Source organism: Puma concolor, unplaced genomic scaffold (genome assembly GCF_028749965.1).
Source record: "Puma concolor isolate L17-30 unplaced genomic scaffold, mPumCon1.1.hap2 unalloc_scaffold_78, whole genome shotgun sequence".
NCBI lineage: Eukaryota > Metazoa > Chordata > Mammalia > Carnivora > Felidae > Puma > Puma concolor.
The window spans coordinates 88072-114506 of NW_028240289.1; the positions used below are offsets into that span (position 1 = coordinate 88072).

At 37.7% G+C, this 26435-nt stretch overlaps 2 protein-coding genes and 1 long non-coding RNA gene across 3 annotated transcripts in view; all 3 read left to right on the forward strand.

Annotated features, from left to right (window-relative positions):
- Positions 1-1874, forward strand: part of LOC147570862 (uncharacterized) — a 34130-nt gene extending 32256 nt beyond the window's left edge. Inside the window, exons 15-16 of the mRNA XM_086696726.1 lie at positions 40-93; positions 1617-1874. Of these exons, the coding sequence (XP_086552852.1) occupies positions 40-93; positions 1617-1645 (83 nt within the window). The 3' untranslated portion in view covers positions 1646-1874. The remainder of the gene's footprint in view (positions 1-39; positions 94-1616) is intronic.
- A 4349-nt stretch (positions 1875-6223) lies between these two features.
- Positions 6224-11395, forward strand: LOC147570863 (uncharacterized). Its single transcript, XR_015247966.1, has 2 exons — positions 6224-7193; positions 11341-11395. It is a non-coding gene; the product is annotated as an uncharacterized LOC147570863 (long non-coding RNA).
- Positions 11396-12419: 1024 nt separating this feature from the next.
- LOC147570864 (uncharacterized) overlaps positions 12420-26435 on the forward strand; it is a 42538-nt gene continuing 28522 nt past the window's right edge. Inside the window, exons 1-3 of the mRNA XM_086696727.1 lie at positions 12420-12480; positions 13535-13639; positions 22729-22782. Coding sequence (XP_086552853.1) covers positions 12420-12480; positions 13535-13639; positions 22729-22782 — 220 coding nt within the window. The remainder of the gene's footprint in view (positions 12481-13534; positions 13640-22728; positions 22783-26435) is intronic.

Here is a 26435-nt window from a genome sequence, read left to right on the forward strand (position 1 = left end):
TTCCTTTGGATATAAATTATGGTTTTTCTTTTCTAATAGCTGCTGGAAAGGTGTATAAGAACAGATTGTTGGATGGTGTGAAGTCTGTAAAAGGTATTTAAGAACCATGATTAGCAGAAAAGTCTGCTAAATGTCAACACAAATATCAACACAAACATCTTACCACCAGGTTTTGAGTCATGTCTACATTCCTGTATTTAGATTTTTTTATTTCATTATGTTAAGCACGTTTGCATAATCACCCATGGTATAGTATTGCAAGGGATCCATTCACTCTTGGAGAATATTTCTAAATAGCACCCCCAAAGAATCATTTGAAATCTAATTTATACAACACATAATATACAGAATATCATAGGCAGTTTTTCTGAGCGTTTGCCCAACAACAATACAAAGGATTTTGGAGTGACCTTTAATAATTTTATGGCACAAATCAAGTTATTTTCTTTTTTATTTTTATTTATTTATTTATTTATTTATTTTATTTTATTTTATTTTATTTTTAAGGCAGAGAGAGACAGAGCATGAGTGGGGATGGGGCAGAGAGAGAGAGGGAGACACAGAACTGGAAGCAGGCTCCAGGCTCTGAGCTGTGAGCACAGACCCCGACGCGGGGCTCGAACTCACAAACTGTGAGATCATGACCTGAGCCGAAGTCGGACGCCCAGCCAACTGAGCCACCCAGGCGCCCCTCAAGTTATTTTCTCTAAAACATTCTTTCCTAAAGACCAGTTAACAACAATAGCAGCAACAGCAAATGTGGAAAAGAAGCATGGTATTGTGGCCAAAATGCTTTTTTACTTCCTCTTCCTGTAGGTCCTTAGAAAAAGAGACCAGAAGGGGAAGTAGGAAGGGAAAGAGGAAAAGGGTAGAAGGTTTGCTGCTATTTAATGAGAGAAGCCTCTTGCAGGTGGCACTTGGCCTCCTGACATCCCAGATACTTGGAATAATTCCAGTCAGCAACATTCTTGGAGAATTTTGTGGTGAATGTGTTGTTCATGACAGTTTTCTCTTCGAGAGCATTGAATCCATTTTTATAGTCTTTTCATCTTTCATACACTTTTTGTATATTGCAATAGCAGAACATTGATGATCTGAATCTTGAACTATCCCTCTCAGCTGATACCTTGGCTTTGTTTTGGGGACAGACCTGCACAGTACTCTCTCTGTTTTCCCGATGGGGACAGTCCTATCATTGGTATTCTTTCGGCCCCTCTTTTAACAGATGAGTATTACTTAATACTACAAATAGTAACTTTAAACACATAATCACAGCCTGTCACCCAGTAATGCTTCAACCTCAGAATATTTTTTAAGTAGGCTAAATGCCCAATGTGGGGCCTGAACTCACGACGCCAAGATCAAGAGTCACACATTCTACTGACTAAGTCAGCCAGGCACCCCCAACCTCAGAACATTTTATCTAAGTTGTTCTTGACATCATTTTAGGTGATTTACTGAGTCAACCTTATATGCCTGTTCACTAATACAAATAAATTGTACTTTTTCTTTGTTTTTTTTATCATACTAAAATGCATGTGAGAAAAAAAATTATATATAATCTTTGGAAATCACGTAATTTTTTTTTCATGATTACTTCCTGTTTGTTTCTTAAGGAGGAATGGTTAAAGCCAATATAACCTAGACAATGTTCTGGAAAATCTGGGAATTGAACACACAGAAAAGGAACGTGAAGCTCTGGCAGAAAATCTGCCACTTAGTGGTAAGCATTGTAGATAATAATGAGCCTTAGGAGTTTACATTTATGAGCTTGTGTAAGAGAATGTATATTAACTAGTGATATTTGGTATACCAAAAGAAATTAGAAGCATTTGCAAAGATAGGGATGAACAGTCTTCATTTAAGAACAGATCACGTATTGTTTAGGGTAAACTACATTTTTATTTAAAAACAAACCTAAAATTATGTCCCGGGTAAATGCAGCAGAAGTTAAATTCTTTCCCCCGTGAAAGTCCAAGGCGAGAGTATCTTTGGGTAATGGACAGTGGCTCTTCTCCATTCAGCGATCCAGGGACCCAGGTTCCTTGCCTCTCGGATTCCTTTTTAAGGCCTTGTCATCGTTTCTGTCTAATAATGGAATGGAAAGGAGAGCATGAAGGAGAGAGAGTGCACGCGTTATTTCCGTAGCCATTCCTCTGTGGAGAACCGGTCACGTGGCTGCACCTAAATAAATGTGAGGCGGAGGTGGGGCGGTAGAGATGTAGTATCTGTCTGGGCATCCACTTCCATTTATGATTCTATGCTCTGAGAGGAAATCAGAGTATTGGTAGGTAGTTAGCTGCTTTTTGTGTTTTGTTTTGTATTCATTGACAGTTGCCTCAAATATACATGCACCATGTGATTTGAAGCCCAGGAGACCTTCCCTAAAAAGTCTCCGTGAGACTAGAACTGAAGAAGATAAAATAAAACGAAATCAAATCAAAATAAATCCATAAAGGAAAACTGTTTCCTAGTCATCTTCATTGAGGTTAACAGTATATATTTCCAGGTAACAAGCCCAACACCAGATTGCAGCAGATAGTTTTGCTTTGTCCCCAGCTGAGGACTGTTAATGCCTAAAGGAGCCTGTAACCAACCACAACTTAGACAAGCCTTGAGTTCCGCAATGGGGAAACTGGCTCGTTAACAGAAAAAAGGTGTAGTCTTGGGCTTCTTTGCTTCTCTTGCACATGCTTGGCTTCTCTGTCACCTGCCCATTCCAGCTTCACGTTCTTCAAGTCGAATCACTTACCTTCTCATTATGTTTTAAAACATCACTCAGAAATGTTAGAAAGACCTAAGGAACAGGGGTTATGGTTTATGCAGTCAGCTATCCTCTTGAGGCTTTTGGTTTATAGATTTGTGGCATTGTAGGCCTTCCTTTATTTTGCTTTGGGGAATGGTGGTGTGCAACCAGTGAGGTTAGTTGGACACAGCCGTGATCTCAAGAGTGCCATGCTTGGGGTTTAGTGCTCTGATTTGGCCATCAAGAGGGTCTTCATAATTTGCTTTTAAATTTTTTAATGTTTATTTATTTTGGAGACTGAGAGAGACAGAGCGTGAGCAGGGGAGGGGCAGAGAGAGAGGGAGACCCAGAATCTGAAGTAGGCTCCAGGCTCCGAGCTGTCAGCACAGAGCCCGATGCGGGGCTCGAACCCACGGATCGTGAGATCGTGACCTGAGCTGAAGTTGGACGCTTAACCGACTGAGCTGCCCAAGTGCCACAAGAGAGTCTTCACAATTCTATCTTTGAATTTGTGTTTCCTAATTGAAGTCTGATGGGAAACTAGAGCATGGCTGGGGCTTGGCACCCTGGCTCAGGCATGTGACTGCCGCTGCCATTTAGTCCCCAGGATGTATTCTGGGTCAACCACTCCACAGCCTCTGGTATGGCCAACCTCCCTTTCACCACCATGCCTGGCAACATCTGCATCCCCTGACCCCAGCAGGGACCTGGGCATGGATGCAGGGAGGGCTGGCATTGGCAACCTGTACCTGAAGGCATCTTGTGACAAGACGTGGCAGCAGCAGTCCCCACTTTGGGCTGGCAGGGTCAAGCCTGTTCCTCATCCCCTTCCAGGTATCTAGTGTGTCCCCACGTCAAGGCTGCATTACTCTTGGGAGTCGCCTGTCCATAGTGAGTTGAGGCAACCAGTGCATTGGAAAGTGAGACACGTGACTCACTTTTCAGATGTGTGGTTCTGGCGGCAGGAGGAAGGAAGGAAGTCTGCTGCTAGTGAGCCTCGTGCATGCTGAGTAATGGGACCACCCAGGGTGCCTGTGAGGTTCTGCACTCAACCCTAGAAGATGCCATGCCTGTGACAGTGCAACATTTACCAGCTGACTTATAAACAAAAACTAAAACAAAAACACCACCATGACAGTTTGGGAACAAGACTGTGGAAGAAAAAAAAAAGCAAAGTTTTTCTTCCTGATTTTTGAACAAGGGGTCCCACGTTTTCATTTTGTACTTGGCCCAGTAAATAAAGTAGCTGGTCTTAGGGGGTTGACCAATCCTTCCTGATATTGGCACAATGCCATATTGCTATAACTCTCTAGCTTTAGCTAATGATTTCTTTTTTCCCAAACATAGAAAGGTAGAAACATTTACCCAAACTTTATGCATGTGCTGGTAACAAAAGATTGAGAACACATAACCAGCCATTCCAAGTTAATAGTTGAAATAACTAAAGAAAAGTATTAGTAAAAGATAGAACATGAAAAATGTTTTCAACATCAATCATGGGAAGAACCTTGCATTTGCATCAGAAGGGCTATCAGAGACCAAACAACAACATACTTAGCCTACCGTAACATTCCTGCAAGTGTAAGACAGAGAAAGCTTTCTTGGGTAAACCCTCTATCTACCATAGAATGAATTCTTTGCAATCCATTGCATAAAAGTTTTTGGCTGGTGAGATTAAATTGTGGGGAGAATCTCTATTTCTTAATTTAGCTCCTTTATCTTTTTATAATATTGCCAAATTATGGTATTTCTTACAGCTAATGGGAAGACTGAGCTCAAAAAATTGATGGAAGCAGTGGAAACTATTACAGGTTAATTAGAAGCTTCTATAAATCTAATGTCTTTATTCTTTAGCTAATTTATATTTTTATGTAGAACCATCATTTTTACATTCCCTTTTTTATTCTATTCTACCCATTTTTCTTCTATATTGATGAATATCTGCATACAGTTGCCCAGAATTACACATTAGAACATTTGCATTTTAGCACTAATTTTTCTGTGTGAATTTATAGTAGCAAATTTCTTAGTTTCTGGAATATTTGCCAAGAATAGTCACTATTCTTGATTTTGAAAGCCTAAATTTGAATTAGCATAGCTGATGATACAGCAAACTTTCACAGAGATAAAATTCTGTTATCATTAAGAGATTAGGGGAGAGAGAATATCCTTACAAAATAAATGGATCTTATGCCTACAGTGTCCTAATTTGTATTATATAAACTGCATCAGTATGTCTATTACTTTACTAAGCGTAAGAGAGAAATTCTATTTCTACCCCCAATTAATGACAGTGGCGAACAGTTAACATATTGTGTGTGTTTGCTCATTCAGCTATTGTAGCTGAAGCTGTAAAGGGTCAACAGGTTTGGGGGGGGCTGTGGTTAGGCCCTTCTCTCTACTAATCTGTGACCATTTTGTTATGTTGAAGGGGGAGAGGTTGATGTCAGTGATGTAGGAGGTGTTCTGGAAAACATGGGAGTAACTGTCACAGATAAGGAATGTGTAGAGCTCGTAAAAAAGCTGCCAGTTAATGGTGAGCATTTAAAATATTAATATGGTCTTGAAGGAAGCACACATTTCTTATTTTGTTTATGAGAACTTCTATATACTTTCTGATAGCATAGAAAAAATGCTTTCAAAAACTACTTAGTATGAATGATTTCACTCATGTAATTATGTATCTTCACATACTGATAGATAATATGTAGGTATATTCTAGGTTGTTAACATGAATCATCTAGGGACTTGTGGCTGCACCATAGACTGAGAAGGAAGAAGCAGAAAAAGGCACTTAAACAAAAACAAAGACCGAAAAAGTACAGCCATTGTGATATGGTTCAATTTATACACTTATGTATGCAAATAATTTTTTAAAAAAAATGAATGGTACGTTTTCACCTTAAAAGGATGCTATCTAATGGTAGAACATCAGTAACTGTAAGCTGAGTGTTTATGGGGATTCATTGTTTCCATTCTACTTTTGTATATATTTAAAATTCTTTACAATAAAAACATTTCAAGAGAAGATTTTTAAGAAGGAATTCCATTAATTTTTAGTTGGAAATCAGTTGCTGCTTTATTCACAACCTGCCATCAGGGCTAAGAAGTACCTTTTGTAGTTGTGGTTCTATAGATGGGGAATTGTAAAAGTTATACTGGGTGCTAACCAGGTGAGAGAACAGAAAAGGACATTAGAGAGCTGAAAAGGAATTAAAAAAAAGCACCAAGATTACAAGATTCACATGCTTAAGTGTCAATAACTGAATAGAGTGGATACATTGGTGGCTATTTCATTTTTAAAAATTTGAAAGTAAATTGGAAATTTTCTAGAGAAAATTACAAATCCTCCTTACATTAAATAATGACTTGCTGCCTTGGTGAATCTCCACATCACTTACTTGTGTATGACCTGATTTATGTTTCCACGTAGCTAAAGGAAAAGTCTACAAGCATAGGTTACTGGATGGTTTGAAGTCTCTTAGTGGTAAGTGAGAAGCATAATACCAAGCCAGATGATTCTAAGAGACACATTATACTGTCTCCTAGATATCCAATTGTGAACTTCACTAACCTCCTTAAATACTGATATCATTCCTAGCTTCTGATATAGACCTGTGAGCAAATTATCTCCATATAGAAATTTAAATAAATTTTACATAAGAGAAAATAAAGTCTGTGTCAGAACAGTAAAATTAAAGGGAAAATATTTGGGGAATTTGGTTAGGCGTTGAGACAATAAAATAAACAAAAATGAGCCCACTTATTAGTGAGAAGATAAAATAATGTTTTTCATTACTATGAATTATTAAATACTAATGCAGGCCCTTTTAAAGCTTATGCTTTGTAAACCTGTCCCCATGATCCCACTAAAGAAAGAGGTTCTTTTTAAAGAGCTATTATCTATTATTATCTATTATTGACCCGCTTTGTACTATAGACACTTGATGTTCCTGCTGAAAATGACGTTAGTATATGTCAACAATTTGATGTATTTGCTAAAACAAGTCAACTGTCATGCTATATATGAGCCTATTTAAGTTATTTAAATCCAAAAACTATACAGCATGCTAATTGACTATAATAATGCATCTTGGACAATTAGTTCAAGATTTCAGTTTTTGGTTTTTTTTTCTGCAGACGGAACTTTCTAAGAACTAAAATCCCCCAAACAAAAATTTTAGAAAAAGATCCCTTGCCTGCAAAAGAAAAATATTTCTGACAGGGGACACCCTTTATATTTCCACCTACACTACAGCCATGTGGGCCCATAGGTTATTTAAATATATAAACTGTATTTTTCTTTCCTTTGGCTATTTCTTGACCATTTTGCTTTTCTAAGGAGGGATTGTTAATGCCAATAAACTTGATTCAGTTTTGAAAACCATGGGATGGAAACTCACAGAAGACGAAATTAAGGATCTCAAATGCAACCTGCCCACTGATGGTAAGCATTGAAAATATTTTTAAGTTCTTTGGGAAAAATCTTACCATGATGATTAGATTCCCAGCTCATTGTTCTTTATGGATCTTGGTTATGGGATTGAAGAAGTTCTACCTTTTTCCATTCTTCTTCTTCTCACATCTGAAGAAGGCATTGAAGAATAACCCCTTCTTGGGGGCTGGGGCAACTTTCTTAGCGTACTTCCTATTTGTAGAGGGCAGGAACCCCACTTTAAGTCATGAACAGAGTACCTTTTAGTTTAAGTTTTATACTAAAATAGGGTTGACTTTTTATCTGATTGATTACAACTTGCTTAATGTGCCAATAGTTACATCTACAATTCTTTTTGAGATGTGCTTCTCATTAGATTTAATTGTAGACCCCTTGAGTTTTATCAGACTTCCCTGGGGAGAAGCACAACCTAAGATGCTTGTTCCTGAATTATTTTTTTCAAATTTGGAGGATTTACTAGGCACCATGTTAATCAAATCAGAGGTTTCAACAAAAGGAATGATGATCACACTCTTCATATTGCCTTTGCCAGAAGACTTAGTTTTGAATGCCCTTGGTCACTAAAAGAAATTCCAGGTGTTATCTTCTATTTGTAGAAGATGAGAACTAGTTCATTTTTTGTGCCATGTCGCACCCTGAATCTCTGGATTCTCTCTGTTCTCCTTTATCCTTGCTTGCTAGCCAGCCAGTTGTTTTCTGGGTTCATTTCTTTTTGTAGTAACTTGTCCGTTGCTGCCAATATCAACCAGATACTCTAGTAACACTGTATTTCCTAGCTTCTTCTTTTTTTTTAAGTTTATTTATTTATTTTTGAGAGAAAGAGAGAGAGGGAGTGGAGGAGGGATGCAGAGAGGGGGAGAGAAAGAGAGAATCCCAAGCAGGCTTCAGCATGGAGCCCGATGTGGGGCTCGAACCCACAAACTGTGAGATCATGACCTGAGCCAAAACCAAGAATTGGAGGCTTACATGACTGAGTTACTCAGGCGCCCCACACAGCTTCTTCTTTTAAAGTACAAGCATATTCAGTACATTTTCTGCCTTCTAAGTTGTTGGAATTGCTAAACTCACCAACACCATTGCAAGGCATGGGTTCATTCCAGCCTCCAGTAACAATTTCTTCACCAAACACTTCCAGCACCAGAGCCAATGCCACATAGTTTTGGTGTTTTTGCTACTACTTTTGTTGTTGCTAAGACAGCAACACACTTGTGGTTCCAGTTCCTTTTTTTTTAAGTTTCTTTATTTTGAGAGAGACAGAGATGGCCTAAGCAGGGGAGGGGCAGAGTAAGAGGGAGAGAGAGAGAGAGAGACAGAGAAACCCAAGGAGGCTCCTCAGTGTCAGTGCAGAGCCCAACACTGTGCTTGAACTCATGAACGGTGAGATCATGACCTGAGCTGAAACCAAGAGTCAGACGCTCAACCGACTGAGCCACCCAGGCGCCCTGTGGTTCCAGTTCCTATTATCAGCTAGCTATGCTGCAGTAGCAACAAACAACCCCCAAATCTCAGTGGCAACAGAGTTTTTTTGCATGACACTCAATATTAGACACTGCCCATAGGTTGGCTGTCCATCTGTTCTCTACTATAGGACATAGGATGCAAGAACAGTCCCTGTCTGGACAGTGTCACTTTTGTAACAGGAAAAAGAGAGATGATGGAGCCATGTGATAGTTCTTAAAGTTTCTACTCAGAAGACACTCAAATATTTCATTTGACAAAGCAAATTGCACGATATCATTGGGAACAGCAGTACAATCCTCCCATAAGACAGACTTGATACAGAGGGGAAGAGAATATTTGAACAAACAAGATATATTCTCTTAAAACAATATATCTGAAAATGCAAGGAAAAGCAATTTATACCCATTTTGATGCATTTTAAAATTGATTCCATAATTACAGAACATCTAGTCAATTTAATATATGGAGCCATCAAAAGAACCAGTCAGCTCTATTCTTATATACAAATATATGCATAGAGTATCTCTAAAAAAGATAAACAAAAAATGTCAATGTTTGTTCCTTAGAAGGAAGAGAATTCTGACAATGGAGATGTTTATAAAGGAGACATATTTTTCACTGTATTCTTATTGGTAACATTTGAGTTATGTAATTTATGCTTATGCTGCCTAGTAAGAATAAATTGATTTAGAAACATATTATGCGAAAAGCATGATTCACAAAAGGAAAAAATTGATAAATTGTACTTCATTAAAATTAAAAGCTTTTATTCTGGAAAGCTGTGTGGAGATGGTGGAAGACAACCTACCGTCTGGGAGAAAATATTTGCAAATGATACATCTGACAAAGCAGCAGCATCTATGGCATTTAAAGAACACGCAAAACTCAGCAATATAGGGGCATCTGGTGGTTCAGTCAGTTGAGCGTCTGACTTTGGCTGAGCCTCGTCTTGGGCTCTATGCTGACCACTCAGAGCCCGGAGCCTGCTTCAGATTCTGTGTCTTCCTCTCTGCCCCTCCCCCTCTCGTGCTCTGTCTTTCTCTCTCTCTCTCTCTCTCAAAAATAAACATTAAAAGGGGTTTTTTTTTTTTTTGATTTGAGAAAACCTCAGCAATATAAAATACAAACAAACCAATAAGAAGATGGGGAAAATATATGAAACTATATGAATGAAAATACATTGCACCAAAGAGGATATACAGGTATCAGATAAACACATGAAGAGATGCTTGACGTCATTAGGTATTAAGGAAGTGCCATTTGAAACTGCAGTGAGATATCATTGCATACCTATCAGAATAGCTAAAATAAAAAATAATGACAACACCAAATGTTGATGAGGATGCTTGAGAAACCGGACTACTCATACTTGGTAGTGGGAATGTAGTGATACAATCACTATAGAAAAAGTACCAGTTTCTTACAAAACTAAGCATAGAGCTACCGTAGCAATTACACCTTTGAAACTTAGGTTCGCACAAAATCTGTACATGAACGTAAGAGCCAAAAACTGGCATCAGCCCAAGTCTCCTTCAACAGGTAAATGGCTAAACAAACTTGTGGTACATACATATTATGGAATACTATTATTCATCAGTAAAAGTACACTATCTGATTCATGCAACATCTTGGACAAATTTCCAGATAGTTATCCAGAGCTAAAAAAGCCAACCTCAGAGCTTACATACTGTAAGATCTTTACATATCATTTTTGAAATAACAAAATTTTAGAAATGGAGGACAGATTAGAGCTTGCCTGGATTTAGAGATAGGGGATTGGTGGAGGCAGAAGGAGGTGGATGTGGTTATAATAGGGTCCTTGTGGGACTGGAACTGTTCAGTATCTTGACTGTGGCAGTGCATACGTGAACCTACACAGGTAATAAAATTGTCTGGAATTTAATAATACAGAGACATACACATGAGTACAAGTAACACTAAGGAAATCTAAATAACATCGGTGGATTGTATCAATGCCAGTATTCTGTTTTTGGTATTATTCTATGGCTTTGTAAGTCTTATCATTAAGGGAAGCTGGACAAAAATGTACAAGGCATCTCTCTCTATTTTTTCCTACTAACTTCATATGCATCTACAATTACCCAAATAAAATTTTCAAAAAAAATATTAAATTGGAAATAAAATCTGTTAGTCTATCAGTGTGATAACTGCCCCCCCCCAATTGCTAATATAAAGGATTTGTCTTCAAAGTGCTTAATAATTTATCTTGTAATCCAAATGGAGGAAATAAATCTTTCTGGGTCTGTTAAAACACCAGGGAATATTGAATGAGAACACATTACCTGAGAAAATCACTGCTGAAACCCAAGTTTAAACATTTTTGAATAGCATGTACCAAACATAAACCCATTGTCATGGCCTGATAGAAATAAGAAAGTTCTTCAAAGTCTGAGAGCTAAAAAGTAGACCCTGGACAGTAAGTGGCTTTTGACTCTTATCCCTTGACTATTGTAGGTTTGATTTTTTTATAGAAGAATTAAGTCATAGTTGTATTGTTGATGTTATATTTTTCATATTTAACCTCTTTACACTCATTCTCAAGAAGTGGGTAAAAGTAGAGAATATTATTAGTACGGAAGTGTTGCTGGAATATTTTCCTCTCCTATTATTTGTGTGTTTCACTGTCTCTTTTTATTATTTGCATTTCTTCTTACAGTATATGGGAGAACTACAATGAAAAAGTTGTGTAGTGGATTAAAAGCTTTTACAGGTCAGTGGGAAGTTATATAAAACCAAGATCTGCAGACTTTATGTAGTAGTATAGTTTTAAATAATATTTTTTACCATTCTATTGCTGATTTGTAAATTGTAGCTTTCAACCTTTTCTAATGGAACATTTGCTCCTAATGTCCCACGGTTTACCTTTATATATAGTAATTAAAAGCCTATAACTTACTAATAACTTCTGAACTTTCTGGAGTTTTTATACTAATAATACTTACTTCAACATTATTAATAGATTCCCAAATCAGAGTATATCAAGCAACAGCAAAATAAAGCTTTTTTTTTTTTCCATTCTTGGAACTGGAAAGAATTATGCTGAGTGAAATAAGTCAGAGGAGGACAGGTATCATATGTTTTCACTCATGTGTGGATCTTGAGAAACTGAACAGAAGATGATGGGGGGAGGGAAGGGAAGAATATAGTTACAAACAGAGAGAGAGGGAGGCAAACCACAAGAGACTCTTAAATACAGAGAGCAAACTAAGGGTGGATGAAGGGGTGGGGGAGAGGGGAAAGTGGGTGATGGGCATTGAGGAGGGCACTTGCTGGGATGAGCACTGGGTGTTGTACGTAAGCCAATTTGACAATAGATTATATTCATTTAAAAAAGTTTATTTATTGTCAGTATCAAGAGCAAATAACATATTTCAGAAAAAAATTAAAATATATAGTATTCTCTGGTAAGATGGATAAATGAATTGATGTTGATATTTCATTAATCAGACAGTTATTTAGGTAAAATCTATTCTCTTCTACTTTGACTTCTTGTCAGATTAAGAAAACATACTTTTCAGTATTTTTAAGCAAATTTGATATATGACCCTTCTCAATTCTGTATGGATGTATATATCTTATTATATCTTTGAACTTGCTCAAGTTAGGAAGAAACATGCTTAACACTATTAAATTATTACTTGAAATAATTATTCTATAAAATTCTTGAATGATCACGTTTCATATTTTCAAAGGAAAAATATTAATGTGCAACATCTATCAGATTTTGTGAGGAACATGGGTATTGAGCTAACAGATAAAGAACAAAAGAGGCTGCTAAAGAAGCTTCCAGTTGATGGTAAGCCATAAAGATACTTTAGTAGCCTTCTAGAATACTTAGCTTTATGGTACCATGGGAGAAGTTTTAAAAGTTCTCTTTAGGGGCGCCTGGGTGGCTCAGTCGGTTGAACGTCCAACTCTTGATTTTGGCTCAGGTCATGATCTCACAGTTCGTGAGACTGAGCCCTGCGCAGGGCTCTGTGCTGGCAGCATGGAGCCTGCTTGAGATTCTTTCTCTCTTTCTCCCTAGCTCTCTCTGCCCATCTCCCACTCACTCTCTCTCTCTCTAAATATATAAACTTAATTTTTTTTAAATTTCTCTTCTAGCATTTAAAATATATATATATTTAAAGTAATTAGAAAAGGCAGATTTTAAGTTATATCTATCAATCTATATATCTCTCTCTCTATATATAACCCAGGCCACCAGGGGCAAAATAAATGCTGTCATGTCATGCCCTCTGGCCAATGACAAAACTATTAGAAAAAAAAATGAAGGAATGTGATTAGGGGAGAGAATTTTAGAAGAATTGGACAAGAGAAATCAAAGGATAAAGAAACCAGCATAGAGAGACTGTCAACTGTTCTGTCAGGGGTTTAGAATGGCATAATTGTCACTATTGTATCCCGTCTCATTTTTTTGTTGTTATTCGAGGATGAATAAGAACATATTTACTCAGTAAATGAAAACTCTCCCTGAAATTCTGAAGTATATGTATTATGTTTCTGAGCATCTATATAATGCTTTGTCTGACATAGACACAAAGCAAATTCAATTAGTTGTCTTTAGCTTAAGTTGCAAAATCCCTTCATAAATTATTTCTTGTCCATAGTTTCATCAAGGCAAAGCTTAAGGCTCTTTAACACGATGTTAAAATAGAGTTTGGTACTCATGTTTCAAAGCAATATTAATAGTACTGAAAAGGATTCTATTTTTCCTTATTCCTAGTTTTTTCATATTAATAGTAAAAACATTTTCAATATAATAGTAACAGAGCACTGATAGATTTCTAGTATTTAATGTTCTTTCATATTTTAGTATTTTTTGTCATTCCTTATGTCTCTTTCCTGAGGAGGGAAGGTTGAAAGAAGTAAAGTCAATACTGTTCTAGAAAACATGGGAATCGTGCTCACAGGAGAGGAGCTTCAAAGTCTAACAGATAACCTACCAGTTAACGGTAAGCACTGTGGTTATTTCTCTGCGTTTCTGCAGAGCTTTGCCTGTGAATGTGCATATGAGAATTTTTGAAATTAGGATTATTTGATGCTGAAAGGAAATGTATCTTAGAGTAGAACCCATTCTAAAGTAAAAAGAAATCCTGCCTCATTTTTAAAATTTAAAGTTATCAACATGTTTTCATACAGAAAGCAGAGAAGCCAGAATGCTTATCTGAGGAATAGTCAGAATGTAGAATAAAACTTCTACGGATTAAATTTAAAAGTGATCGTACGCTGGCTAACGCTTCATTTCTTAGTTCTTCCAATCTGAACCATTTGCTTTTTTGTCTTATGTGTTCTCCCTGAGTGATTTTATGAACCCCTACTTTTAACCATCTGTTTGAACCATCAGTTATGTTCTTTCCAGTCTTCTCCCCAGTCTTCAAACTATTTTATTCTAAATCTTCTGAGACATTTCTATTCAGTCCACCCCAAATAGCTGTTCAAGGATAAAATTTGTAATCTAATATATTCCATATCTTTTTAAACTGATCATCCTTTTTTCTGCTTCACTGACCCTGCCAGAAATCTCTACCCACTTAATTACTTGCTGCTGCCTATTTAAACTCCTAAATATTTTTAAAATCCATTCCTACTCTTTAGCTCTGTATCACTACCCTTCTTTCTATTTCTTTTTATCTCTTCTTAGACTGCTAGATAACTCTCTCTCTGCCTATAATTTTGTTACTTTTAAATCCACTCTACACACAGTGGGCAGAATGATCCATTTCTATGTAAACCTGATCATAAAACTAGTTGGGGTTTTTTTCTCCCCATCTTATCTTCCCCTCTTCTACTTTTCTGTACCTTCTTTCAAAACGTTGAAATAACTCAAGGCTCTGATGGGTTCTCTAAGTGATCTTACCTACTTTTTGAGCTCTGAATTCTATCTGTATGGTAATGAATCACTGATAGCTATTCCTAACCTAAAACACTCCTTGGATCTCTATTTGGTTTATTCACTACCTATTTGCAATCTCCACTTGGATAGCTCAAATAACTTGTAACTTAACTTGTCTTAGTCTGAGCTCTTGATTTTTCTACTAAAACTCATCCCTTCCCAGTATCATTACAAGGCATCACCACTGGAGTTTGTCTTGTGATGTCTTTGTCTAGCTTTCGTATTAAGGTAGCACTAGCCTCATAGAATGAATTGGTGTTTTTTCCCACTTCTGTTTTCTGAAATAATTTATGTAGGACTGATATTATTTCTTTAATTATTTGTAATAATTTACCAAAGAAGCCATCTGGACATAGTCCCTTCTCTCTGAGAAAATTTCCAATGCTAAATTTTCTTGTGTGTTGCAACACTATTCAGATTTTCTGTTTCTTTTTTATTCCATTTTGGCAGCTTGTGTCCATTTTGGAATCTATTTCATGTAAGTTGTTTAATTTCTGGCATAAAGTTGTTCACAGTATTCCCTCTTTAGCCTTTAAATTACTGTTAAGTTCAATGGGTTAATCCTTTCTTTCATTACTAATTGTAGTCATCTGTGTCCTCTCTCTTTTTTTCTTGGCTAGTCAATTTTGATGATGTTTTCGAAGACTAAATGTTTGGTTGCATTGAGTTTCTCTGTCATTGTTCTCATATCCTCTCTAATCTTCATTATTTTCTTCCTTCTGCTTGTCTTTGGTTTGGCTTGCTCTTACTTTCCTAGATGAAGATAAAGACTTAATTATGGATTTGAGATCTCTCTTCTTCTCTAACATAGTTATTTAAGGCTATAAATTTTACTTTAAGCGCCACCTTCACTGTGTCTCATGTATTTAATTTTTATTCAGATAAAAATACATTCTAATTTCTCTTGTAATTTCTTCTTTGACTCATGGATTACTTTGAAATGTGTTGTTTGATTTCAAAATATTTGAATGTCTCGGATTTCCTTTGGTTGTTCATTTCTAATTTAACTCTGTTGTGGTCAGCGAGCATACTTTGCATGATTTCAGTCCTTTGAATTTTATTAACACTTGTTTTACGATTTAACATACAAGATAATCAGACGCTCTTTGGAGTCTCCAAAAACTTCTAACAGTGTAAAGGGATTCTGTGACCAAAATATTTGTTTTAGAGCCTTTTTTTTTTTTTTTTTTTCCTGATAATTCTAACACTTGAGTCATCCAAGGATTGGCATGTGTTGATTGCCTTTTCACTTGATAATTGATCTCATTTTCCTAACTTTTTGTATGTTAAATAATTCTGAATTGTATCCTCAACCTTGTCAACTATTTTGTTGTGTAGACTCTGGGTCCTTTTAAAATTCATTGGAGAATGCTGGTGGGTTTTGTTTTAGCAGGTAATCAACTCTGAGATTCAGAACACAAATTCCATCTCCCATTTCTCTGGATGGTTCCAGTCTCAGTTCATTCTACAAAGCTCTGTTTTACTGCTATGGGTCTGTCTGCATGTGCCACTTGGGTTAGTCTGAGACTTGGGCCCTGGTTTAAATATTAATTCAGTTCTCAAAGCCATTGCAAGAATGCTTTCTTTGTATCTGTCTCATGCATGCACAACTCAAAAGTGAGCCCAAGACTTTTACAGATTCATACACAGAATTAGGGGATCCCTTTCTCCATTGTTCTCTCCTCTCTGGAATTACCCCATATTTTCCAGCCTGAAGGGGCCTCTTTTCCAGGTTTCCCTGGTCAAAGAGATGGAGTTTTTAATCAGTCTTAGCTTCCTGCTCTGCCTTGCAGTTCTGTGATTGGGGCCCCACCCTCAGGACAAAGCCATTAGGGAAAAGAGAAAACCAAAACAGAAGGCTCACCCCCGTTGCCAGTCACTTCTGCAAGTTTTGGTTCTCTTCTATAGTCTAGTGTTGTTGCTTTTTGTGTTTTCTTTAGACTTTTAGTCTAATCATCAGGAAAAATAGATTGTAGAGAGCTGATACGGCCATGGCAGAATCAGAATCAGCCTCATATTTCATTATTTAAAAAATATATATTCTTTAAAATTAAAAAAATTAAAAAATATATATATGTAAATAATACTTTCACATTTTAGCATGTGAATCAGGATGCATCTTATAATTGTTACCAATCACATAGTAGAGTTATTACATTCTTGTCATTGAGTCTGCATTTGTGAATTTGGTTTTAGCCTGTCACTGTGGCACATTACCACTTTCAGTTGTGTATTGTTGGTACCCCATGCGTTGAGTTTAATTGCTGTTTAAAAACTTCTCCAAAAAAATTGCGCTGTCATTAAGAATTGAAGGGAAAGTTGTGTATACAGGAAAAGCATGGGAACAGTGGCAAAGTATAAATTTATGATTAGTGAAGAAAACATCTCACCATTGGAGGAAAGACCACAATTCTGTTTTTCAAAATTTTATTGCAAAGCTACAACAAAATGCTTTTTGGACCTAAGAAAGAAAGAAACCCACAAGTAGAAAATCTATACTACCTGTTGTTAATGATGCATACACAAAAGAATTGCCTATGATACACCATACAGTGTAAGTGAAGGCAAAAGAAACTGCCAAATCCCTCACAAAGGTAAAATAAAGTTCCAAGCAATGAGGATGGACATCAGACATCAACTTGTCAAAATTTCTTGTTAACTTTAATTGCACCAAAAAGAATGAAATAGGAATAAATTTAACCAAAGAGGGAAAAAAAATCTGTGCTCTGAAAACTATAACACATTGGTGAAAGAATTTGAAGATGACACAACAAACAAATAGAAAGATATTCCATGCGTAGGGATTGGAAGAACAAATATTGTTAAAATGTCCATACTATCCAAAGCAACCTACAATTCAGTGCAATTTACCAAAAGCGCGTTCTACAAAACTAGAAAAAATAATCCTAAAATTTGTTTGGAACTGCAAAAGACCCCCAATAGCCAAAGTAATCTTGAGAAAGAAAAACAAAGTTGGAGATGTCACAATTCCATATTTCAAGATCTACTTCAAAGCCATACTAATCAAAACAGTATGGTGCTGGCATAAAAACAGACACAGGGATCAAAGGAACAGAATAGAGAGCCCGGAAATAACCCCGTGATGATATGGTCAATTAGTCTATGACAAAAGAGGCAAGAATATACAATAGAGAATAGACAGTTTCTTCAACAAATGGTATTGTTGGACCATTTGTCCGGAAAACTAGACAGCTACATATAAAATAATGAAACTGGACCACTCTTTAATACCATACACAAAAATAAATTCAAAATGTATTAAAAACCTAACTGTGAGACGTGAAACCATAAAAGTCCTAGAAGAGAACACAAGCAGTAATCTCTTTGATATCAGCTGTAGCAACATTTTTCTAGATATGTCTTCTAACACAAGGGAAACAAAAGCAAAAGTAAACTATTGGGACTACCTCAAAATAAAAGCCTTTTTTGCACGGTGGTGGAAACTATCAACAAAACAAAAAGGCAACCTACTGAATGGGAGAAGATATTTGCAAATGATATATCCAATAAGGGGTTAATATCCAAAAAATATGAAGAACTTATACAACTCAACACCAAAAAAAAAAAAAAAAAAAAAAAATCTGATTTTTAAAATGAGCATAGGATCTGAATAGATACTTTTCCAAAGAAGTCATACAGATGGCCAAAAGACACATGAAAAGATGCTCAGTATCACTCATTATCAGAGAAGTGCAAATAAAAACCACAATGAGATATCAACTCAGACCTGTCAGACTGGCTAAAATCAAAACAATGAGAATAATAAGTGTTGGTGAGGATAACAATTGTTGGTGAGGATGTAGAGGAAAAGAACTCTTGTGCACTACTGATGGGAATGTAAATTGGTACAGCCACTATGGAAAACAGTATGGAGGTTCCTCAAGAAATTAAAACTAGAAATACCATATAATCCAATAATTCCACTACTGAGTATTTACCCAAAGAAAACAAAAATACTAATTCAAAAAGATAGATGCACTCTATGTTTATTGCAGCATTATTTATAATAGCCACAATATGGAAGCATCCTAAGTGCCTATCAATAGATGAATGGACAAAGAAGACACACACACACTGGAATATTACTCAGCCATATTCGTCAAGAAAGATGAAATCTTGCCATTTGGGACAACACAGATGGACCTAGAGGGTATTATGCTAAGTGAAGTAAGTCAGAGAAAGACAAATATATCAATTCACTCACACGTAGAATCTAAAAAAAAGTCAATAAACGAACAAAAAACCAATCAGACCTGTAAATACAGAGAACAAACTGATTGCCGGAGGGGTGGGGATGTGAGTATTAGCAAAATGGATGCAGAGGAGTAGGAGATACAGGCTTCCAGTAATGGAATGAATAAGTCATGGGAATAAAAGACACCGTATAAGGAATATAATCAATGATATTGTAATAGCGTTGTATGGTGACAGACGGTAGCTAGACCTGTGGTGCTGTGGCATCACGTATAAAAACCTATCAGATGACTGCGTTGTACACCTAAAACCAATGTAGCCTTATGTGTCAACTACTCTCAAGAAACATTTTTAATTTCTTGTTTGCTTTCAATAAAAAACTCTAATGGAGCCCTCATCTAAGAAATGCTGTGTCACCAGTGCTGTTGATAGCACACTGGACAATATTTTGGAGACAAAAGCAGACACCAGTGATTCTGAGTTGAAGAGCTGAACAGCAATTTAAAAGAATTAGATTCTAAATATGAAATTATAGTAATTGCAAGTGTATCTCACATATTTTTATGTTTGCATAAGCATGACATTTTAATTTTTTTTAATTTTTAAATTTTTTTTAATGTTTCTTATTTATTTTTGAGAGAGAGAGAGAGAGAGAGAGAGAGAGAGAGAGAGACTACAAGCAGGGAAGGGGCAGAGAGAGAGGGAGACACAGAATCTGAAGCAGGCTCCAGGCTCTGAGCTGTCAGCATAGAGCCCGAGGTGGGGGGCTTGACCTCACAGACTGCGAGATCTTGACCTGAGCCGAAGTCGGACGCTCAACCAACTGAGCCACCCAGGCGCCCCTGCATAAGAGTGATATTTTAAAAATCGGCTTAACTCTAAACATCATTCAATGATATAAAATAAATTTTCTAAATTATAGGGAAAAAAAAGGAAGTTAGCCTATTTCCAGGCCTAGATGATTTTCATGTTCTTCTTACAGTTTGTAATCTATCTTTTACAATAGGACATATGTATATTTAAAATACAATCTCTTTGACCTCAGCCACAGCAATTTTTGCTCGACACCTCTCCAAAGGCAAGGAAATTAAAAGCAAAAATGAACTATTGGGACCTCATCAAGATAAAAAGCTCCTGCACTACAAAGGAAACAATCAACAAAACTAAAAGGCAACCGATGGAACGGAACGGGAGAAGATATTTGCAAATGACATACCGGATAAAGGGCTAGTATCCAAAATCTATAAAGAACTCGCAAACTCCACACCTGAAAAACAAATAATCCAGTGAAGAAATGGGCAGAAGACATGAATAGACACTTTTCCAAAGAAGACATCCAGATGGCCAATGGACACATGAAACGATGCTCGATATCACTCATCATCAGGGAAATACAAATCAAAGCCACACTCACGCTGGGATACCACGTCACACCAAGTGATCAGAGTGGTCAGAGTGGCTAAAATGAACAAATCAGGTGATTATAGATGCTGGCCAGGCTGTGAAGAAATGGGAACCCTCTTGCAGTGTTGGTGGGAATGCAAACTGGTAGAGCCGCTCTGGAAAACAGTGTGGAGGTTCCTCAGAAAACTAAAAATAGAACTATCCTATGACCCCCTGCTAGGAATTTCCCCAAGGGATACAGGAGTGCTGATGCATAGGGGCTCATGTACCCCAATATTTACAGCAGCACTTTCAACAATAGCCAAATTATGGAAAGAGCCAAAATGTCCATCAACTGATGAATGGATAGAGCAAATATGGTTTATATATACAATGGAATACTACTTGGCAATGAGAAAGAATAAAATCATGCCATTTGCAGCAACGTGGATGGAACCGGAAGGTATTATGCTAAGTGAAATAAGTAAGAGAAAGACAGATATCATATGTTTTTACTCATGTGGATCTTGAGAAACTTCACAGAAGACCATGGGAGATGGGAAGGGGAAAAAAAAGAAATAGTTACAGAGAGGGAGGGAGGCAAACCACAAGAGATACTTAAATACAGAGAACAAACTGAGGGTTGATGGAGGGTGGGGGAGAGGGGAAAGAGGGTGATGGGCATTGAGGAGGGCACTTGTTGGGATGAGTATTGAGTGTTGTATGTAAGCCAATTTGACAGTAAATTATATTAAAAAATATATATCAATAAATAAAATACTTGGCTCGACAATAATAGATACTAATCTCCTAATTTAACTTGTTATTTATGGAAAAGGAAAATTCCTATGTGGTGTATATGGGAAAATTTCAGGCAATTTGATCAGAGTCTTCCATAAAAGTACACTATCTCTGAATTTTGTTTACTCAGCATAACCAGTTTTTCCGAACTCTGAAGTCCTTGAAAGTAGAAAGTGTACTTTAATTATCTTTGTGCCCTTAAGACCTAGCACATTTCAAATATTAGATACGTAATTTGAGGGAAATGGTTCTTCTCTCACAACTTTGCACATCTCCACCTAGGCCACATAAATACATCTTGACCACAATCTTACCATAGTCTTTCTTGAAAGCGTCACAGTTCCTCCTGGAACAAGGGGAAGTAGACAGCCTTGTGAAGAGCTGCCACCAAGCAGTGTCTCCATCTGTTTCCCTATCTACAGGAGACGGTCACAAGGTCATTTCTCATTCATCTCCTTAGTTTCAGTTGAACACAACTTTCCGCCTCTCTCCCTTAGGATAGAGCTGCAGATTTCTGTATAAGTCTATAAAACTTGTTGGGTACCATTTGAGTGAGCTTCCCAGCAGCAGAACGACTCATCGCATGTCCCACCCGTCCACTGTCCAGCTGGTTCCGTGTTGTATTCTGGGACTAAAGTGGCAGAGATCCAACACCATGCTGATCTTACTTCTTGGGTATAAGTAATAAACTATCTTAATCCATTTGGGCTCATTGTCTCATTACCATCAAAATCTGTGGAGATGTGACGAGCCAACCTAGCAGTTTCAGTGGCAATCTTTTGTGATCCTGTTAAATACCATACCTCTTCTTAGGAACTCTTCTTAGGAACTTCTTGACCACTTGTCAGTAACTAATGTATGATGACTAAGTAAAGAGTGGAAAATAAGAAAAAAAAGGGAAATTTGCCTATGATGAGATGAATGAAGTTTTTTAACAATTGCTTCAAAAATACACCAGTCATATGTCACTGGCCATTCCATGATTATCATAGTAATTGAAAAGACTTTTCAAAAAAAATTATATTGGGAATATATGAAAGATTACTTCATTTTTCCTTTTATCATACAATGATAGGTAGGCTTTATGGATATACCATAATTGAGCAGGGTCATAGAACATGGCCAACATCAATAATAGTTTCTTCCAGGTTTATAAAGTAGGGTGAATCTAAACAATTCAGGAGTATAAATTGCCTCTGAGTGGACTCTATCTTCTAGGGCAGGGTCAGCAATGTTTCTATAAAGGTCAAATAATAAATACTTCAGGCTTTGTGGTTGATGTGATCTCTGTCCTACTTCTCAGTAATGTTGTTGTAGTACAAAAGCAGCTGTAAACAATGTGTAAACAAATTAGTGTGGCTGTGTTCCAATAAAATGTTATTTATGGACACTAAAATTTTAAATTTGTGTAAGTTTTATGTGTCACAAATAATATCCTTTTGGGTTTTACAATCATTTGAAAATGTAAAAATGATTCTTAGCTCATGGGCCATATAAAGCTAGGTGGTGAACAAATAAAAAGATACGTGGCAGTGGGCTGGATTTGGCCAATGGACGATAGTTGGCTCACCTCTGATAGGGAATAGGGCACGTCTTCTATCCTAGAATTTCTGAAGAACTGGATTTATAAGTTGAGGATTGACATAGAGCACAATGAAAAGAAGTGGACTTTCACAATATAAGGTTTTAATACTCTGTTTTTCTGAGTCTGCATCATTTTATTATTTTTATCTTTACCTTTTTTTATAGATAATGGGAAGGTTGATCTTGATAAATTGATGGATGGAGTGAAAACTCTTACAGGTGAGAAGTTAATATAAATCTAAGAATATAAGTTTTACTCAAAATTATATTTCAAAGACTTTTATTTCTTTGCTTTTTCTACCATTTTATCCTTCATTTGATAGATCGTTTTTTATCTAATTTCTTAGAGTTACACTTTTAAATCTCTGCATGTTAGTAATAAAATTTAAATTCTGGGGTGCCTGGGTGGCTCAGTTGGTTAAGCAGCTGACTTTTGATTTTGACTCGGGTCATGGTCTGAGGTTCATGATATCAAGCGCCACATGGGGCTCTGCCCTGAAAACATGGAGCCTGCTTGGGATTTCTGTCCCTCTCTTTATCTCTGCCCCTCACTCACTCATTCTCTCTCTCTCTCTGTCTCTCTTTCTCTTTCAAAATAATAAATAAAAATAAATAATTTCAATTGTGTGTCTTGGTAGCAAATTCTTTTTTTTTTTTAATTTGACATTAATATATGACACCTCTTCTATGTGGGGGAAAAATATTCTGTATTAAATCAGTGAATAGTAGAGTTAGGACGGAGAGGAAGATGGCGGCGTAGGAGGACGCTGGGCTCACCGCATCCTGCTGATCACTTAGATTCCACCTACACCTGCCTAAATAACCCAGAAAACCCCCAGAAGACTAGCAGAACGGAGTCTCCAGAGCCAAGCGCAGACGAGAGGCCCACGGAAGAGGGTAGGAAGGGCGGAGAGGCCGTGCGTGCTACAGACTGGCGGGAGGGAGTCGGGGCGGAGGGGCAGCCCGCCAGCCAAGCAGAGCCCCCGAGTCTGGCTTGCAGAAGCGGAGGGGCCGGACGGAGTGTGTTCCGACAGCAAGCGGGACTTGACATCTGGAAGGTTATAAGCTAACAGCTCTGCTCCGAGAACAGGAGGGCTGGAGGACAATGGGAGGGAGAGTTGCTGAGCCCCGGGACAACACAGCTCAGTTTGGCGGGGAAGAAAGGCGCTCGCCAGCGCCATCTCCCTCGCCCACCCCCCAGCCAAAATCCCAAAGGGAACCAGTTCCTGCCAGGGAACTCGCTTGCGCCACGCAAACACCCAACGCTGTGCTTCTGCGGACCCACACCTCCGGCGGCGCGCCTGACTCCCTCCAGCTGCTGCAGGGCCCCTCCCAAAGCGGATCACAGAAGGAGAAGTGAGCTGAGCCTGCCCCTCCCGCCCCCCATGCACCTTGCCTATCTACCCCAGCTAATACGCCAGATCCCCAGCACCACAAGCCAGGCAGTGTGCAAGTAGCCCAGAGAGGCCACACCACCCCACAGTGAATCCCGCCCCTAGGAGAGGGGAAGAGAAGGCACACACCAGTCTGACTGTGGCCCCAGCGGTGGGCTGGGGGCAGACATCAGGTCTGACTGCGGCCCCACCCACCAACGCGAGTTATTCAAGACAGCACAGGGGAAGTGCCCTGCAGTTCCGCACCACTCCAGAAAGTATCCAAAATGACCAAACGGAAGAATTCCCCTCAAAAGAATCTCCAGGAAATAACGACAGCTAACGAAATGATCAAAAAGGATTTAAACAATGTAACAGAAAGTGAATTAACAGTAATAGTCATAAAATTAATCACTGGGCTTGAAAACAGTATAGAGGACAGCAGAGAATCTATTGCTACAGAGATCAAGGGACTAAGGAATAGTCAGGAGGAGCTAAAAAATGCGATAAACGAGCTGCAAAATGAAATGACCACGCTTCAGATTGAAGAGGCAGAGGGGAGAATAGGTGAACTAGAAGATAAAATTATGGAAAAAGAAGAAGCTGAGAAAAAGAGAGATAAAAAAATCCAGGAGTATGAGGGGAAAATTAGAGAACTAAGTGATGCACTAAAAAGAAATAATCTACGCATAATTGGTATTCCAGAGGAGGAAGAGAGAGGGAAAGGTGCTGAAGGTGTACTTGAAGAAATCATAGCTGAGAACTTCCCTGATCTGGGGAAGGAAAAAGGCATAGAAATCCAAGAGGCACAGAGAACTCCCTTCAGACGTAGCTTGAATCGATCTTCTGCACGACATATCATCGTGAAACTGGCAAAATACAAGGATAAAGAGAAAATTCTGAAAGCAGCGAGGGATAAACGTGCTCTAACATATAGAGGGAGACCTATAAGACTCATGACCGATCTCTCTTCTGAAACGTGGCAGGCCAGAAAGGAATGGCAGGAGATCTTCAATGTGATGAACAGGAAAAATATGCAGCTGAGAATCCTTTATCCAGCAAGTCTGTCATTTAGAATAGAAGGAGAGATAAAGGTTTTCCCAAACAAACAAAACCTGAAGGAATTCGTCACCACTAAACCAGCCCTACAAGAGATCCTAAGGGGGACCCTGTGAGACAAAGTACCAGAGACATCGCTACAAGCATGAAACCTACAGACATCACAATGACTCTAAACCCGTATCTTTCTATAATAACACTGAATGTAAATGGACTAAATGCGCCAACCAAAAGACATAGGGTATCAGAATGGATAAAAAAAACACAAGACCCATCTATTTGCTGTCTACAAGAGACTCATTTTAGACCTGAGGACACCTTTAGATTGAGAGTGAGGGGATGGAGAACTATTTATCATGCTACTGGAAGTCAAAAGAAAGCTGGAGTAGCCATACTTATATCAGACAAACTAGACTTTAAATTAAAGGCTGTAACAAGAGATGAAGAAGGGCATTATATAATAATTACAGGGTCTATCCATCAGGAAGAGCTAACAATTATAAATGTCTATGCGCCGAATACAGGAGCCCCCAAATATATAAAACAATTACTCATAAACATAAGCAACCTTATTGATAAGAATGTGGTAATTGCAGGGGACTTTAACACTCCATTTACAGAAATGGATAGATCATCTAGACACACGGTCAATAAAGAAACAAGGGTCCTGAATGATACATTGGATCAGATGGACTTGACAGATATATTTGGAACTCTGCATCCCAAAGCAACAGAATATACTTTCTTCTCGAGTGCACATGGAACATTCTCCAAGGTAGATCACATACTGGGTCACAAAACAGCCCTTCATAAGTATACAAGAATTGAGATCATACCATGCATACTTTCAGACCACAATGCTATGAAGCTTGAAATCAACCGCAGGAAAAAGTCTGGAAAACCTCCGAAAGTATGGAGGTTAAAGAACACCCTACTAAAGAATGAATGGGTCAACCAGGCAATTAGAGAAGAAATTAAAAAATATATGGAAACAAGTGAAAATGAAAATACAACAATCCAAATGCTTTGGGATGCAGCGAAGGCAGTCCTGAGAGGAAAATACATTGCAATCCAGGCCTATCTCAAGAAACAAGAAAAATCCTAAATACAAAATCTAACGGCACACCTAAAGGAAATAGAAGCAGAACAGCAAAGGCAGCCTAAACCCAGCAGAAGAAGAGAAATAATAAAGATCAGAGCAGAAATAAACAGTATAGAATCTAAAAAAACTGTAGAGCAGATCAACGAAACCAAGAGTTGGTTTTTTGAAAAAATAAACAAAATCGATAAACCTCTAGCCAGGCTTCTCAAAAAGAAAAGGGAGATGACCCAAATAGATAAAATCATGAATGAAAATGGAATTATTACAACCAATCCCTCAGAGATACAAGCAATTATCAGGGAATACTATGAAAAATTATATGCCAACAAACTGGACAA